We start from the raw sequence: 20,139 nt of genomic DNA on the forward strand, positions 1-20,139 counted from the left end.
TCGCTGGGGCACACTTGGCCCCAACTCAGCCATCCCAACTTTCACCCGGGGGGTGGGGGATGTGGGGGGGGTCTGGGGGACAGTGATCACGTGCAGCAGGCAAGGCCAGGGCAGAAATGGCCATTTCTTAATATTCAGGTGGGCTGATAAGCGGCAGGTGGCAGTGGGCAAAGATTGCATGTTTCCTGGTCCGAGTTCACGGAAGCCATGAACCTTTCATCAGAAGCCCAAGGTTTTCCATTTGGGGGCGGGTAATCAGCAGCATTCCCAAATCCAGGAACTCTGCCATCATTCGGGCCGGTTCATGTAAGCAATCTGGCAGGGTTGCAAGTTCAGGCTCTGCAGCAAACAATACTGTTCTCTGCCTCAACCATGTCCTGAGCCTAACCTACCTGTGACCTACACGCAGGCAGGAAAGCTCACCAGGCTCTTCTATGCTGCAAGCAGGCACTGCAAACTGTCCAAGCTCTTCTTGGTGCAGGCAGGAAACTGACCAGGCTCTTCTAGGGTGCAAACAGGCACTACAAACTGACCAGGCTCTTCTAGGGTGCAAGCAGGAAACTGACCTGGCTCTTCTAGGGTGCAAGCAGGCAGTACACACTGACCAGGCTCTTCTAGGGTGCAAGCAGGAAACTGCAAACTGACCAGGCTCTTCTAAGGTGCAAGCAGGAAACTGCAAACTGACCAGGCTCTTCTAAGGTGCAAGCAGGAAAATGACCAGGTTCTTCTAGGGTGCTAGCAGGCACTACAAACTGACCAGGCTCTTCTAAGGTGCAAGCAGGAAACTGACCAGGCTCTTCTAGGGTGCAAACAGGCACTACAAACTGACCAGGCTCTTCTAGGGTGCAAGCAGGAAACTGACCTGGCTCTTCTAGGGTGCAAGCAGGCAGTACACACTGACCAGGCTCTTCTAGGGTGCAAGCAGGAAACTGCAAACTGACCAGGCTCTTCTAAGGTGCAAGCAGGAAACTGCAAACTGACCAGGCTCTTCTAAGGTGCAAGCAGGAAAATGACCAGGTTCTTCTAGGGTGCTAGCAGGCACTACAAACTGACCAGGCTCTTCTAAGGTGCAAGCAGGAAACTGACCAGGCTCTTCTAGGGTGCAAACAGGCACTACAAACTGACCAGACTCTTCTAGGGTGCAAGCAGGAAACTGACCTGGCTCTTCTAGGGTGCAAGCAGGCAGTACACACTGACCAGGCTCTTCTAGGGTGCAAGCAGGAAACTGCAAACTGACCAGGCTCTTCTAAGGTGCAAGCAGGAAACTGCAAACTGACCAGGCTCTTCTAAGGTGCAAGCAGGAAAATGACCAGGTTCTTCTAGGGTGCTAGCAGGCACTACAAACTGACCAGGCTCTTCTAAGGTGCAAGCAGGAAACTGACCAGGCTCTTCTAGGGTGCAAGCAGGCACTACAAACTGACCAGGCTCGTCTAAGGTGCAAGCAGGAAACTGACCAGGCTCTTCTAGGGTGCAAGCAGGCACTACAAACTGACCAGGCTCTTCTAGGGTGCAAGCAGGAAACTGACCAAGCTCTTCTAGGGTGCAAGCAGGCACTACAAACTGACCAGGCTCTTCTAAGGTGCAAGCAGAAAACTGACCAGGCTCTTCTAGGGTGCAAGCAGGCAGTACACACTGACCAGGCTCTTCTAGGGTGCAAGCAGGAAACTGCAAACTGACCAGGCTCTTCCTAAGGTGCAAGCAGACACTACAAGCTCACCAGTCTCTAAAGTGCTAGTAGGCACTTCAAGCTGACTGGGCTCTTCTAAACTGAAAGCAGGCGCTAAAGGCACCAGATTCTTCTAGGGGGCTAGTAGGAACTACAAAAGCTAGCAGTAGTTTGGAGCCCTACACTGACGTGTAGCTCGGGCAGGATTTGGGGAACAAACTGTTAATTTTATTTCCTCCAGCTTCGAGACAAGCTGGATTGATGCAGTGTCTACATTGGCACATCGCAAAATTGTCGTACAAAGCCCACCTCGGGGTACTTAAAGCATGACGACATGACTAATTCCTCACCACTACTACAAAGGGGGGGGAGATGGAGGGGCTTAACCTCACATTCTCTTCCTCTCTAGGGTGCCCGCTCCAATACTGTGGGGAGGGAGAGGACAGGATAGGATTTCGGTGCCGCACTTTTACCCTGGCTGATTCAGAACGCCTCGTGAACAGGGGGTGCAGGGGAATTAATGGGTTTAGGAAGAGTGGGGGCGCATGAGGGGGCTGCAGCAGGGGTGCTAACCCGGAAAGAATGACAAGGAGAGGACCGCAGCCACCCCCGGTACCACAAAACGGGCGGCCCGCTGCAGCGCGGTGGTTGCTAAGTGCCGTACTGCAAAACCATAACTCCCCCGATCGATATTGTGTGATCCTGAGCAATCACCGTGGAGCTTTTAGCAACGAGTGGAGCAGAGATTGGAACATTTATAAAAAGTGAACATTAACAATTGTCACTGTTAGTCTGGAGCTGAAAGGGGAGCGAGCCCACCTTTCCTATTTCCCAAAGTTTTGATCTGGGGTACGGTGGGACTCCCCGGCTTAGGGTCTATAGAGACAGGAGACATCAGCTCGGACGGCAAGCGAACAGGTCCCCTCATATTAGCATGCACTGGAAGCCCCCCAGGGCCCGTTACCTCGACCGACTGCTCGTCGGGCCCCAGCACCAGGATGACTGTGGATCTCGCTCCAGCAGGGTCCGGCTTCCCCTCCGCTTCCAGGCCACGCTGTCCTTGGTGTTGGGGCCCCTCAGATCCGGGGTCAGGATTTTGGGGTTCTTTATCATTTAGTTCTTGGCCTTGCGACTCTTGGCACCAGACCCGGAGCAAAGCCGTGAACAGGAACTGCCAGAGCCGATGCAACATCCCGTTGCCCACCAGTGTAACCTCTAGGCAACCCCAAGGAGACGGCGCCAGGCCCCCTACCCTGCCCTCTCGAGGTTATCCTGCACAGGTCTGTATGCACCAGTCTGTCTCCTGCACAGGGAGGCCTCTCTCCACCAGTCTGCCTCCTGCACAGGGAGGTCTCTCTCCACCAGTCTGCCTCCTGTACAGGGAGGTCTCTCTCCACCAGTCTGCCTCCTGCACAGGGAGGTCTCTCTCCACCAGTCTGCCTCCTGCACAGGGAGGCCTCTCCACCAGTCTGCCTCCTGCACAGGGAGGTCTCTCTCCACCAGTCTGCCTCCTGCACAGGGAGGTCTGTATGCACCAGTCTGCCTCCTGCACCGGGAGGCCTCTTCCCACCAGTCTGCCTCTTGCACAGGGAAGCCTCTCTCTCCCCACGAGTCGACCTCCTGCACAGGGAGGTCTGTATGCACCAGTCTGCCTCCTGTACAGGGAGGCCTCTCTCCACCAGTCTGCCTCCTGCACAGGGAGGTCTCTCTCCACCAGTCTGCCTCCTGTACAGGGAGGTCTCTCTCCACCAGTCTGCCTCCTGCACAGGGAGGTCTCTCTCCACCAGTCTGCCTCCTGCACAGGGAGGCCTCTCCACCAGTCTGCCTCCTGCACAGGGAGGTCTCTCTCCACCAGTCTGCCTCCTGCACAGGGAGGTCTGTATGCACCAGTCTGCCTCCTGCACCGGGAGGCCTCTTCCCACCAGTCTGCCTCTTGCACAGGGAAGCCTCTCTCTCCCCACGAGTCGACCTCCTGCACAGGGAGGTCTGTATGCACCAGTCTGCCTCCTGCACCGGGAGGCCTCTTCCCACCAGTCTGCCTCCTGCACAGGGAGGCCTCTCTCTCCCCACCAGTCTGCCTCCTGCACCGGGTGGTCTCTCTCCTGCAGTCACAATCTATCCTTCACAGGCAGTCCCTTACAGACTCCTGGCAGCTCTAAGGGGAAGGAAGAGCTCCATTCATACACGATGACTCGGCTTCCTGGGAGGAGGGGCTCACCAGGAATGGGCCGAGCCAATGCAGAGCCCGGGGGAGCATCGCATCTAGCCCTGACCAAGCATCTCTGCAAATGCAATGCAGCAGAGCCTAGCCAATCACAGCCACGGACAGCATCACGATCAAGACAGGCATCCAATCAGGTGGCTGCCCTAGCAGACATAAGGAGCCAAGACCAAGACATCAATTCTTCTCCCTCATTCATCCGACCCCCCCCCCCCTCACCCTCTCCCCACACAGCCTGTGACCACCAGGACACTTCCAGCCTCACCTAGCTCCACTCCCCAGGCAAGCCGGTCCCAAGGCGGGGGGGGCAAGAGGATGGAGCGCCCACCCTGTCGGCATCAAAGCCAGGAGGTCATTGGGGAGCAGCGGGTTCTAGGCCAGTACATATTCTGGCATGCAGGAAGCGGGGGGTGCACGGCCCCTTGCAGCTGCGCTATCAAAGTAAGCAGAAGCCGACCATTCCGGGAGCTAAAGAGCACCCACCAAATTCCAACCTTGGGGCCCCTTCAAAATATTCCACCAACTCTGCACTACGGACAGGAGGCACCCCCATGCTTACCAGTTACCCCTTACACCACACATTACACCCCCATGCTTACCAGTTACCCCTTACACCACACACCTCGCCCCCATGCTTACCAGTTACCCCTTACACCACACACCGCGCCCCCATGCTTCCAGTTACCCCTTACACCACACACCGCGCCCCCATGCTTACCAGTTACCCCTTACACCACACACCGCGCCCCCATGCGTACCAGTTACCCCTTACATCACACACTGCACCCCATGCGTACCAGTTACCCCTTACAGCACACACCGCACCCAATGCGTACCAGTTACCCCTTACACCACACACCGCACCCCCATGCGTACCAGTTACCCCTTACACCACACACTGCACCCCCATGCTTACTAGTTACCCCTTACACCACACACCGCACCCCCATGCGTACCAGTTACCCCTTACACCACACACTGCACCGCCTTGCTTACCAGTTACCCCTTACACCACACTGCACCCCATTCTTACCAGTTACCCCTTACACCACACACTGCACCCCCATGCTTACCAGTTACCCCTTACACCACACACTGCACCGCCTTGCTTACCGGTTACCCCTTACACCACACTGCACCCCATTCTTACCAGTTACCCCTTACACCACACACTGCACCCCCATGCTTACCAGTTCCCCCTTACACCACACACTGCACCGCCTTGCTTACCAGTTACCCCTTACACCACACTGCACCCCATTCTTACCAGTTACCCCTTACACCACACACTGCACCCCCATGCTTACCAGTTACCCCTTACACCACACACTGCGCCCTCATGCTTGCCAGTTACCCCTTTAAAATCGACCACCTTTCCACTACACACTGCGCCCTCATGCTTGCCAGTTACCCCTTTAAAATAGACCACCTTTCCACTACACACTGCGCCCTCATGCGTAACAGTTACCACTTTAAAATCGACCAGCTTTCCACTACACACTGCGCCCCCATGCTTACCAGTTACCCCTTTAAAATCAACCACCATTCCACTACACACTGCACCCTCATGCTCACCAGTTACCCCTTACACCACACACTGCACCCCTATGCTTACCAGTTACCCCTTTAAAATATACCATCTTTCCACTACACACTGCGCCCTCCTGCTTACCAGTTACCCCTTACACCACACACTGCGCCCTCATGCTTACCAGTTACCCCTTTAAAATCTACCACCTTTACTCTACACACTGTGCCCTCATGCTTACCAGTTACCCCTTTAAAATAGACCACCTTTCCACCACACACTGCGCCCTCATGCTTACCAGTTACCCCTTTAAAATCGACCACCTTTCCACTACACACTGCGCCCTCATGCTTGCCAGTTACCCCTTTAAAATATACCATCTTTCCACTACACACTACGCCCTCATGCTTACCAGTTACCCCTTTAAAATCGACCACCTTTCCACTACACACTGCGCCCTCATGCTTACGAGCTACCCCTTTAAAATCGACCACCTTTCCACTACACACTGTGCCCTCAGGCTTACAAGTTACGCTTTAAAATCTACCACCTTTCCACTACACAATGCGCCCTCATGCTTACCAGTTACCCCTTACACCACACTGTGCCCTCATGCTTACCAGTTACCCCTTTAAAGTCTACCACCTTTCCACTACACACTGCGCCCTCATGCTTACCAGTTACCCCTTTAAAATCTACCACCTTTACACCACACACTGCGTCCTCATTCTTACCAGTTACCCCTTTAAAATCGACCACCTTTCCACTACACACTGCGCCCTCCTGCTTACCAGTTACCCCTTACACCACACACTGCGCCCTCATGCTTACCAGTTACCCCTTTAAAATCTACCACCTTTCCACTACACACTGCGCCCTCATGCTTACCAGTTACCCCTTTAAAATCTACCACCTTTCCACTACACACTGCGCCCTCCTGCTTACCAGTTAACCCTTACACCACACACTGCGCCCTCATGCTTACCAGTTACCCCTTTAAAATCTACCACCTTTCCACTACACACTGTGCCCTCATGCTTACCAGTTACCCCTTTAAAATCTACCACCTTTCCTCTACACACTGCACCCTCATGCTTGCCAGTTACCCCTTTAAAATCTAACACCTTTCCTCTACACACTGCGCCCTCGTATTTACCAGTTACCTCTTTAAAATCTACCACCTTTCCTCTACACACTGCGCCCTCATGCTTACCAGTTACCCCTTTAAAATCGACCACCTTTCCACTACACACTGCGCCCTCCTGCTTACCAGTTACCCCTTACACCACACACTGCGCCCTCATGCTTACCAGTTACCCCTTTAAAATCTACCCCCTTTCCACTACACACTACGCCCTCATGCTTGCCAGTTACCCCTTTAAAATAGACCACCTTTCCACTACACACTGCGCCCTCCTGCTTACCAGTTACCCCTTACACCACACACTGCGCCCTCATGCTTACCAGTTACCCCTTTAAAATCTACCACCTTTCCACTACACACTACGCCCTCATGCTTGCCAGTTACCCCTTTAAAATCGACCACCTTTCCACTACACACTGCGCCCTCAGGATTACAAGTTACGCTTTAAAATCTACCACCTTTCCACTACACACTGCGCCCTCATGCTTACCAGTTACCCCTTACACCACACACTGCGCCCCCATGCTTACCAGTTACCCCTTTAAAATCTACCTCCTTTACACCACACACTGCGCCCTCATGCTTACCAGTTACCCCTTACACTACACACCGCGCCCCCATGCTTACCAGTTACCCCTTTCCACTACACACTGCGCCCTCATGCTTACCAGTTACCCCTTTAAAACCGACCACCTTTCCACTACACACTGCGCCCTCATGCTTACCAGTTACTCCTTTAAAATCTACCACTTTTCCTCTACATGCTGCGCCCTCATGCTTACCAGTTACCCCTTTAAAATCTACCACCTTTCCACTACACACTGTGCCCTCATGCTTACAAGTTACCCCTTTAAAATCTACCTTTCCACTACACACTGCGCCCTCCTGCTTACCAGTTAACCCTTACACCACACACTGCGCCCTCATGCTTACCAGTTACCCCTTTAAAATCTACCACCTTTACTCTACACACTGCGCCCTCATGCTTACCAGTTACCCCTTTAAAATCTACCACCTTTCCTCTACACACTGCACCCTCATGCTTACTAGTTACCCCTTTAAAATCTAACACCTTTCCTCTACACACTGCGCTCTCGTATTTACCAGTTACCTCTTTAAAATCTACCACCTTTCCTCTACACACTGCGCCCTCATGCTTACCAGTTACCCCTTTAAAATCTACCATCTTTCCACTACACACTGCGCCCTCATGCTTACCAGTTACCCCTTTAAAATCTACCACCTTTCCACTACACACTGCGCCCTCATGCCTACAAGTTACCCCTTTAAAATCTAGCACCTTTCCACTACACACTGCGCCCTCCTGCTTACCAGTTACCCCTTTAAAATCTACCACCTTTCCACTACACACTGCGCCCTCATGCTTACCAGTTACCCCTTTAAAATCTACCACCTTTCCTCTACACACTGCACCCTCATGCTTACCAGTTACCCCTTTAAAATCTACCACCTTTCCTCTACACACTGTGCCCCCATGCTCACCAGTTACCCCTTACACCACACACTGCACCCCTATGCTTACCAGTTACCCCTTTAAAATCTACCATCTTTCCACTACACATTGTGCCCCCATGCTTACCAGTTACCCCTTTAAAATAGACCACCTTTCCACTACACACTGCGCCCTCATGCTTGCCAGTTACCCCTTTAAAATAGACCACCTTTCCACTACACACTGCGCCCCCTTGCTTACCAGTTACCCCTTTAAAATCTACCACCTTTCCACTTCAAAATCTACCACCTTTCCACTACACACTGCGCCCCCATGCTTACCAGTTACCCCTTTAAAATCTACCACCTTTCCACTACACACTGCGCCCACATGCTTACCAGTTACCCCTTTAAAATCTACCACCTTTCCACTACACACTACGCCCTCATGCTTACCAGTTACCCCTTTAAAATCGACCACCTTTCCACTACACACTGCGCCCTCATGCTTACCAGTTACCCCTTTAAAATCGACCACCTTTCCACTACACACTGCGCCCTCATGCTTACCAGTTACCACTTTAAAATCGACCACCTTTCCACTGCACACTGCGCCCTCAGGCTTACAAGTTACACTTTAAAATCAACTACCTTTCCACCACACACTGTGCCCTCATGCTTACCAATTACCCCTTTAAAATCTACCTCCTTTCCTCTACGCACTGCACCCTCATGCTCACCAGTTGCCCCTTACACCACACACTGCGCCCTCTCATGCTTACCAGTTACAACTTTAAAATCTACCACCTTTACTCTACACTGCGCCCTCATGCTTACCAGTTACACCTTTAAAATCGACCACCTTTCCACTACACACTGCACCCTCATGCTTGCCAGTTACCCCTTTAAAATAGACCACCTTTCCACTACACACTGCGCCCCCATGCTTACCAGTTACCCCTTTAAAATCTACCACCTTTCCACTACACACTGCGCCCCCACGCTTACCAGTTACCCCTTTAAAATCTACCACCTTTCCACTACACACTGCGCCCCCATGCTTACCAGTTACCCCTTTAAAATCGACCACCTTTCCACTACACACTGCGCCCACATGCTTACCAGTTACCCCTTTAAAATCGACCACCTTTCCAATACACACTGCGCCCTCATGCTTACCAGTTACCCCTTTAAAATCGACCTTTCCACTACACACTGCGCCCTCAGGCTTACAAGGTACGCTTTAAAATCAATCTACCACCTTTCCACTACACACTGCGCCCTCATGCTTACCAGTTAACCCTTACACCACACACTGTGCCCTCATGCTTACCAGTTACCTCTTTAAAATCTACCACCTTTACTCTACACACTGCGCCCTCATGCTTACAAGTTACCCCTTTAAAATCTACCACCTTTCCACTACCCACTACGCCCTCATGCTTGCCAGTTACCCCTTTAAAATAGACCACCTTTCCACTACACACTGCGCCCCCATGCTTACCAGTTACCCCTTACACCACACACTGCGCCCTCATGCTTACCAGTTACCCCTTTAAAATCTACCACCTTTCCACTACACACTACGCCCTCATGCTTGCCAGTTACCCCTTTAAAATCGACCACCTTTCCACTACACACTGCGCCCTCAGGATTACAAGTTACGCTTTAAAATCTACCACCTTTCCACTACACACTGCGCCCTCATGCTTACCAGTTACCCCTTACACCACACACTGCGCCCCCATGCTTACCAGTTACCCCTTTAAAATCTACCTCCTTTACACCACACACTGCGCCCTCATGCTTACCAGTTACCCCTTACACTACACACCGCGCCCCCATGCTTACCAGTTACCCCTTTAAAATTTACCGCCTTTCCACTACACACTGCGCCCTCATGCTTACCAGTTACCCCTTTAAAATCTACCACCTTTACACCACACACTGCGTCCTCATCTCATGCTTACCAGTTACCCCTTTAAAACCGACCACCTTTCCACTACACACTGCGCCCTCATGCTTACCAGTTACTCCTTTAAAATCTACCACCTTTCCTCTACATGCTGCGCCGTCATGCTTACCAGTTACCCCTTTAAAATCTACCACCTTTCCTCTACACGCTGCGCCCTCATGCTTACCAGTTACCCCTTTAAAATCTACCACCTTTCCACTACACACTGTGCCCTCATGCTTACAAGTTACCCCTTTAAAATCTACCACCTTTCCACTACACACTGCGCCCTCCTGCTTACCAGTTAACCCTTACACCACACTGCGCCCTCATGCTTACCAGTTACCCCTTTAAAATCTACCACCTTTACTCTACACACTGCGCCCTCATGCTTACCAGTTACCCCTTTAAAATCTACCACCTTTCCTCTACACGCTGCGCCCTCATGCTTACCAGTTACCCCTTTAAAATCTACCATCTTTCCACTACACACTGCGCCCTCATGCTTACCAGTTACCCCTTTAAAATCTACCACCTTTCCACTACACACTGCGCCCTCATGCCTACAAGTTACCCCTTTAAAATCTAGCACCTTTCCACTACACACTGCGCCCTCCTGCTTACCAGTTACCCCTTTAAAATCTACCACCTTTCCACTACACACTGCGCCCTCATGCTTACCAGTTACTCCTTTAAAATCTACCACCTTTCCTCTACACACTGCGCCCTCATGCTTACCAGTTACCCCTTTAAAATCTACCACCTTTCCTCTACACACTGCACCCTCATGCTTACCAGTTACCCCTTTAAAATCTAACACCTTTCCTCTACACACTGCGCCCTCGTATTTACCAGTTACCTCTTTAAAATCTAAAACCTTTCCTCTACACACTGCGCCCCCATGCTCACCAGTTACCCCTTACACCACACACTGCACCCCTATGCTTACCAGTTACCCCTTTAAAATCTACCATCTATCCACTACACATTGTGCCCCCATGCTTACCAGTTACCCCTTTAAAATAGACCACCTTTCCACTACACACTGCGCCCTCATGCTTGCCAGTTACCCCTTTAAAATAGACCACCTTTCCACTACACACTGCGCCCCCTTGCTTACCAGTTACCCCTTTAAAAACACACTACGCCCTCATGCTTACCAGTTACCCCTTTAAAATCGACCACCTTTCCACTACACACTGCGCCCTCATGCTTACCAGTTACCCCTTTAAAATCGACCACCTTTCCACTACGCCCTGATACTTACCAGTTACCCCTTTAAAATCGACCACCTTTCCACTACACACTGCGCCCTCATGCTTACCAGTTACCACTTTAAAATCGACCACCTTTCCACTGCACACTGCGCCCTCAGGCTTACAAGTTACGCTTTAAAATCAACTACCTTTCCACCACACACTGTGCCCTCATGCTTACCAATTACCCCTTTAAAATCTACCTCCTTTCCTCTACGCACTGCACCCTCATGCTCACCAGTTGCCCCTTACACCACACACTGCGCCCTCTCATGCTTACCATTTACCCCTTTAAAATCGACCACCTTTCCACTACACACTGCACCCTCATGCTTGCCAGTTACCCCTTTAAAATAGACCACCTTTCCACTACACACTGCGCCCCCACGCTTACCAGTTACCCCTTTAAAATCTACCACCTTTCCACTACACACTGCGCCCTCATGCCTACAAGTTACCCCTTTAAAATCTACCACCTTTACTCGACACTGCGCCCTCATGCTTACCAGTTACACCTTTAAAATCGACCACCTTTCCACTACACACTGCACCCTCATGCTTGCCAGTTACCCCTTTAAAATAGACCACCTTTCCACTACACACTGCGCCCCCACGCTTACCAGTTACCCCTTTAAAATCTACCACCTTTCCACTACACACTGCGCCCCCATGCTTACCAGTTACCCCTTTAAAATCTACCACCTTTCCACTACACACTGCGCCCACATGCTTACCAGTTACCCCTTTAAAATCGACCACCTTTCCAATACACACTGCGCCCTCATGCTTACCAGTTACCCCTTTAAAATCGACCTTTCCACTACACACTGCGCCCTCAGGCTTACAAGGTACGCTTTAAAATCTACCACCTTTCCACTACACACTGCGCCCTCAGGCTTACCAGTTAACCCTTACACCACACACTGTGCCCTCATGCTTACCAGTTACCTCTTTAAAATCTACCACCTTTACTCTACACACTGCGCCCTCATGCTTACAAGTTACCCCTTTAAAATCTACCACCTTTCCACTACACACTGCGCCCTCATGCTTGCCAGTTACCCCTTTAAAATAGACCACCTTTCCACTACACACTGCGCCCCCATGCTTACCAGTTACCCCTTTAAAATCTACCACCTTTCCACTTTAAAATCTACCACCTTTCCACTACACACTGCGCCCCCATGCTTACCAGTTACCCCTTTAAAATCTACCACCTTTCCACTACACACTGCGCCCACATGCTTACCAGTTACCCCTTTAAAATCTACCACCTTTCCACTACACACTACGCCCTCATGCTTACCAGTTACCCCTTTAAAATCGACCACCTTTCCACTACACACTGCGCCCCTATGCTTACCAGTTACCCCTTTAAAATCGACCACCTTTCCACTACACACTGCGCCCTCATGCTTACCAGTTAACCCTTTAAAATCTACCTCCTTTCCTCTACGCACTGCACCCTCATGCTCACCAGTTACCATTTACACCACACACTGCACCCCTATGCTTACCAGTTACCCCTTTAAAATCTACCATCTTTCCATTACACACTGCGCTCTCCTGCTTACCAGTTACCCCTTACACCACACACTGCGCCCTCATGCTTACCAGTTACCCCTTTAAAATCTACCACCTTTCCACTACGCCCTCATGCTTACCAGTTACCCCTTTAAAATCGACCACCTTTCCACTACACACTGCGCCCTCATGCTTACCAGTTACCCCTTTAAAATCTACCACCTTTCCACTACACACTACGCCCTCATGCTTACCAGTTACCCCTTTAAAATCGACCACCTTTCCACTACACACTGCGCCCCTATGCTTACCAGTTACCCCTTTAAAATCGACCACCTTTCCACTACACACTGCGCCCTCATGCTTACCAGTTAACCCTTTAAAATCTACCTCCTTTCCTCTACGCACTGCACCCTCATGCTCACCAGTTACCATTTACAGCACACACTGCACCCCTATGCTTACCAGTTACCCCTTTAAAATCTACCATCTTTCCATTACACACTGCGCTCTCCTGCTTACCAGTTACCCCTTACACCACACACTGCGCCCTCATGCTTACCAGTTACCCTTTTAAAATCTACCACCTTTCCACTACGCCCTCATGCTTACCAGTTACCCCTTTAAAATCGACCACCTTTCCACTACACACTGCGCCCTCATGCTTACCAGTTACCCCTTTAAAATCGACCTTTCCACTACACACTGCGCCCTCAGGCTTACAAGGTACGCTTTAAAATCTACCACCTTTCCACTACACACTGCGCCCCCATGCTTACCAGTTACCCCTTTAAAATCTACCACCTTTACACTACACACTACGCCCTCATGCTTACCAGTTACCCCTTACACCACACACTGCGCCCTCATGCTTACCAGTTACCCCTTTAAAATCTACCACCTTTACTCTACACTGCGCCCTTATGCTTACCAGTTACCCCTTTAAAATCGACCACCTTTCCACTACACACTGCGCCCTCATGCTTGCCACTTACCCCTTTAAAATCTACCACCTTTCCACTACACACTGCGCCCCCATGCTTACCAGTTACCCCTTTAAAATCTACCACCTTTACACTACACACTGCGCCCTCATGCTTACCAGTTACCCCTTTAAAATCTAACACCTTTCCTCTACACACTGCGCCCTCGTATTTACCAGTTACCTCTTTAAAATCTAAAACCTTTCCTCTACACACTGCGCCCTCATGCTTACCAGTTACCCTTTTAAAATCTACCACCTTTCCACTACGCCCTCATGCTTACCAGTTACCCCTTTAAAATCGACCACCTTTCCACTACACACTGCGCCCTCATGCTTACGAGTTACCCCTTTAAAATCGACCACCTTTCCACTACACACTGCGCCCTCCTGCTTACCAGTTACCCCTTACACCACACACTGCGCCCTCATGCTTACCAGTTACCCCGTTAAAATCTACCACCTTTCCACTACACACTACGCCCTCAGGCTTACAAGTTACGCTTTAAAATCTACCACCTTTCCACTACACACTGCGCCCTCATGCTTGCCAGTTACCCCTTTAAAATAGACCACCTTTCCACTACACACTGCGCCCTCATGCTTACCAGTTACTCCTTACACCACACACTGCGCCCCCATGCTTACCAGTTACCCCTTTAAAATCTACCTCCTTTACACCACACTTTGCGCCTTCATGCTTACCAGTTACCCCTTACACTACACACCGCGCCCCCATGCTTACCAGTCACCCCTTTACTCTACGCACTGCAACCTCATGCTTACCACTTACCTCTTTAAAATCTACCGCCTTTCCACTACACACTACACACTGCGCCCTCATGCTTACCAGTTACCCCTTTAAAACCGACCACCTTTCCACTACACGCTGCGCCCTCATGCTTACCAGTTACTCCTTTAAAATCTACCACCTTTCCTCTACACGCTGCGCCCTCATGCTTACCAGTTACCCCTTTAAAATCTACCACCTTTCCTCTACACGCTGCGCCCTCATGCTTACCAGTTACCCCTTTAAAACCTACCGCCTTTCCACTACACACTGCGCCCTCCTGCTTACCAGTTAACCCTTACACCACACACTGCGCCCTCATGCTTACCAGTTACCCCTTTAAAATCTACCACCTTTCCACTACACACTGTGCCCTCATGCTTACCAGTTACCCCTTTAAAATCTACCACCTTTCCTCTACACACTGCACCCTCATGCTTACCAGTTACCCCTTTAAAATCTAAAACCTTTCCTCTACACACTGCGCCCTCGTATTTACCAGTTACCTCTTTAAAATCTACCACCTTTCCTCTACACACTGCGCCCTCATGCTTATCAGTTACCCCTTTAAAATCGACCACCTTTCCACTACACACTGCGCCCTGCTGCTTACCAGTTACCCCTTACACCACACACTGCACCCTCATGCTTACCAGTTACCCCTTTAAAATCTACCACCTTTCCACTACACACTACGCCCCCATGCTTACCAGTTACCCCTTTAAAATCGACCACCTTTCCACTACACACTGCGCCCTCCTGCTTACCAGTTACCCCTTACACCACACACTGCGCCCTCATGCTTACCAGTTACCCCTTACACCACACACTGTGCCCTCATGCTTACCAGTTACCCCTTTAAAGTCTACCACCTTTCCACTACACACTGCGCCCTCATGCTTACCAGTTACCCCTTTAAAATCTACCACCTTTACACCACACACTGCGTCCTCATGCTTACCAGTTACCCCTTTAAAATCGACCACCTTTCCACTACACACTGCGCCCTCATGCTTACCAGTTACCCCTTACACCACACACTGTGCCCTCATGCTTACCAGTTACCCCTTTAAAGTCTACCACCTTTCCACTACACACTGCGCCCTCATGCTTACCAGTTACCCCTTTAAAATCTACCTTTACACCACACACTGCGTCCTCATGCTTACCAGTTACCCCTTTAAAATCGACCACCTTTCCACTACACACTGCGCCCTCCTGCTTACCAGTTACCCCTTACACCACACACTGCGCCCTCATGCTTACCAGTTACCCCGTTAAAATCTACCACCTTTCCACTACACACTACGCCCTCATGCTTGCCAGTTACCCCTTTAAAATAGACCACCTTTCCACTACACACTGCGCCCTCCTGCTTACCAGTTACCCCTTACACCACACACTGCGCCCTCATGCTTACCAGTTACCCCTTTAAAATCTACCACCTTTCCACTACACACTACGCCCCCATGCTTACCAGTTACCCCTTTAAAATCGACCACATTGCCACTACACACTGCGCCCTCATGCTTACCAGTTACCCCTTTAAAATCGACCACCTTTCCACTACACACTGCGCCCTCAGGATTACAAGTTACGCTTTAAAATCTACCACATTTCCACTACACACTGCGCCCTCATGCTTACCAGTTACCCCTTACACCACACACTGCGCCCCCATGCTTACCAGTTACCCCTTTAAAATCTACCTCCTTTACACCACACACTGCGCCCTCATGCTTACCAGTTACCCCTTTAAAATCTACCGCCTTTCCACTACACACTGCGCCCCTCATGCTTACCAGTTACCCCTTTAAAATCTACCACCTTTACACCACACACTGCGTCCTCATGCTTACCAGTTACTCCTTTAAAATCTACCACCTTTCCTCTACACGCTGCGCCCTCATGCTTACCAGTTACCCCTTTAAAATCTACCATCTTTCCACTACACACTGCGTCCTCATGCTTACCAGTTACCCCTTTAAAATCTACCACCTTTCCACTACACACTGCGCCCTCATGCTTACAAGTTACCCCTTTAAAATCTACCACCTTTCCACTACACACTGCGCCCTCCTGCTTACCAGTTAACCCTTACACCACACACTGCGCCCTCATGCTTACCAGTTACCCCTTTAAAATCTACCACCTTTCCACTACACACTGCGCCCTCATGCTTACCAGTTACCCCTTTAAAATCTACCACCTTTCCTCTACACACTGCACCCTCATGCTTACCATTTACCCCTTTAAAATCTAACACCTTTCCTCTACACACTGCGCCCTCGTATTTACCAGTTACCTCTTTAAAATCTACCACCTTTCCTCTACACACTGCGCCCTCATGCTTACCAGTTACCCCTTTAAAATCGACCACCTTTCCACTACACACTGCGCCCTCCTGCTTACCAGTTACCCCTTACACCACACACTGCGCCCTCATGCTTACCAGTTACCCCTTTACTCTACGCACTGCAACCTCATGCTTACCAGTTACCCCTTTAAAATCTACCGCCTTTCCACTACACACTGCGCCCTCATGCTTACCAGTTACCCCTTTAAAATCTACCACCTTTACACCACACACTGCGTCCTCATGCTTACCAGTTACTCCTTTAAAATCTACCACCTTTCCTCTACACGCTGCGCCCTCATGCTTACCAGTTACCCCTTTAAAATCTACCATCTTTCCACTACACACTGCGTCCTCATGCTTACCAGTTACCCCTTTAAAATCTACCACCTTTCCACTACACACTGCGCCCTCATGCTTACAAGTTACCCCTTTAAAATCTACCACCTTTCCACTACACACTGCGCCCTCCTGCTTACCAGTTAACCCTTACACCACACACTGCGCCCTCATGCTTACCAGTTACCCCTTTAAAATCTACCACCTTTCCACTACACACTGCGCCCTCATGCTTACCAGTTACCCCTTTAAAATCTACCACCTTTCCTCTACACACTGCACCCTCATGCTTACCATTTACCCCTTTAAAATCTAACACCTTTCCTCTACACACTGCGCCCTCGTATTTACCAGTTACCTCTTTAAAATCTACCACCTTTCCTCTACACACTGCGCCCTCATGCTTACCAGTTACCCCTTTAAAATCGACCACCTTTCCACTACACACTGCGCCCTCCTGCTTACCAGTTACCCCTTACACCACACACTGCGCCCTCATGCTTACCAGTTACCCCTTTACTCTACGCACTGCAACCTCATGCTTACCAGTTACCCCTTTAAAATCTACCGCCTTTCCACTACACACTGCGCCCTCATGCTTACCAGTTACCCCTTTAAAATCTACCACCTTTACACCACACACTGCGTCCTCATGCTTACCAGTTACTCCTTTAAAATCTACCACCTTTCCTCTACACGCTGCGCCCTCATGCTTACCAGTTACCCCTTTAAAATCTACCATCTTTCCACTACACACTGCGTCCTCATGCTTACCAGTTACCCCTTTAAAATCTACCACCTTTCCACTACACACTGCGCCCTCATGCTTACAAGTTACCCCTTTAAAATCTACCACCTTTCCACTACACACTGCGCCCTCCTGCTTACCAGTTAACCCTTACACCACACACTGCGCCCTCATGCTTACCAGTTACCCCTTTAAAATCTACCACCTTTCCACTACACACTGCGCCCTCATGCTTACCAGTTACCCCTTTAAAATCTACCACCTTTCCTCTACACACTGCACCCTCATGCTTACCATTTACCCCTTTAAAATCTAACACCTTTCCTCTACACACTGCGCCCTCGTATTTACCAGTTACCTCTTTAAAATCTACCACCTTTCCTCTACACACTGCGCCCTCATGCTTACCAGTTACCCCTTTAAAATCGACCACCTTTCCACTACACACTGCGCCCTCCTGCTTACCAGTTACCCCTTACACCACACACTGCGCCCTCATGCTTACCAGTTACCCCTTTAAAATCTACCACCTTTCCACTACACACTGTGCCCTCATGCTTACCAGTTACCCCTTTAAAATCTACCACCTTTCCTCTACACACTGCACCCTCATGCTTACCAGTTACCCCTTTAAAATCTACCACCTTTCCTCTACACACTGCGCCCTCATGCTTTCCAGTTACCCCTTTAAAATCTACCACCTTTCCTCTACACACTGCGCCCTCATGCTTTCCAGTTACCCCTTTAAAATCTACCACCTTTCCACTACACACTGTGCCCTCATGCTTACCAGTTACCCCTTTAAAATCTACCACCTTTCCTCTACACACTGCACCCTCATGCTTACCATTTACCCCTTTAAAATCGAACACCTTTCCTCTACACACTGCGCCCTCGTATTTACCAGTTACCTCTTTAAAATCTACCACCTTTCCTCTACACACTGCGCCCTCATGCTTACCAGTTACCCCTTTAAAATCGACCACCTTTCCACTACACACTGCGCCCTCCTGCTTACCAGTTACCCCTTACACCACACACTGCGCCCTCATGCTTACCAGTTACCAATTTAAAATCTACCACCTTTCCACTACACACTACGCCCCCATGCTTACCAGTTACCCCTTTAAAATCGACCACACTTCCACTACACACTGCGTCCTCATGCTTACCAGTTACCCCTTTAAAATCGACCACCTTTCCACTACACACTGCGCCCTCATGCTTACCAGTTACCCCTTACACCACACACTGTGCCCTCATGCTTACCAGTTACCCCTTTAAAGTCTACCACCTTTCCACTACACACTGCGCCCTCATGCTTACCAGTTACCCCTTTAAAATCTACCACCTTTACACGACACACTGCGTCCTCATGCTTACCAGTTACCCCTCTAAAATCGACCACCTTTCCACTACACACTGCGCCCTCCTGCTTACCAGTTACCCCTTACACCACACACTGCGCCCTCATGCTTACCAGTTACCCCGTTAAAATCTACCACCTTTCCACTACACACTACGCCCTCATGCTTGCCAGTTACCCCTTTAAAATAGACCACCTTTCCACTACACACTGCGCCCTCCTGCTTACCAGTTACCCCTTACACCACACACTGCGCCCTCATGCTTACCAGTTACCCCTTTAAAATCTACCACCTTTCCACTACACACTACGCCCCCATGCTTACCAGTTACCCCTTTAAAATCGACCACATTGCCACTACACACTGCGCCCTCATGCTTACCAGTTACCCCTTTAACATCGACCACCTTTCCACTACACACTGCGCCCTCAGGATTACAAGTTACGCTTTAAAATCTACCACCTTTCCACTACACACTGCGCCCTCATGCTTACCAGTTACCCCTTACACCACACACTGCGCCCCCATGCTTACCAGTTACCCCTTTAAAATCTACCTCCTTTACACCACACACTGCGCCCTCATGCTTACCAGTTACCCCTTACACTACACACCGCGCCCCCATGCTTACCAGTTACCCCTTTACTCTACGCACTGCAACCTCGTGCTTACCAGTTACCCCTTTAAAATCTACCGCCTTTCCACTACACACTGCGCCCTCATGCTTACCAGTTACCCCTTTAAAATCTACCACCTTTCCACTACACACTGCGCCCTCCTGCTTACCAGTTAAACCCTTACACCACACACTG

At 50.3% G+C, this 20,139-nt stretch overlaps 1 protein-coding gene across 3 annotated transcripts in view; it reads right to left on the reverse strand.

Moving 5' to 3' along the window:
* Window positions 1-20,139, reverse strand: part of SLC25A25 (solute carrier family 25 member 25) — a 102,337-nt gene that overhangs the window by 37,509 nt on the left and 44,689 nt on the right. Inside the window, exon 1 of one of the 3 annotated variants that reach the window (XM_069609099.1) lies at window positions 2,631-3,903. The exons of the other annotated variants lie outside the window; for them this stretch is intronic. Within the exon in view, the coding sequence (XP_069465200.1) occupies window positions 2,631-2,858 (228 nt within the window). The 5' untranslated portion in view covers window positions 2,859-3,903. Of the gene's footprint in view, window positions 1-2,630; window positions 3,904-20,139 lie in introns of those variants that run through there. 3 annotated transcript variants of the gene reach the window in all.

Source organism: Ambystoma mexicanum, chromosome 8 (assembly GCF_040938575.1).
Source record: "Ambystoma mexicanum isolate Mex_15411 chromosome 8, UKY_AmexF1_1, whole genome shotgun sequence".
In the NCBI taxonomy this organism is placed as follows: domain Eukaryota; kingdom Metazoa; phylum Chordata; class Amphibia; order Caudata; family Ambystomatidae; genus Ambystoma; species Ambystoma mexicanum.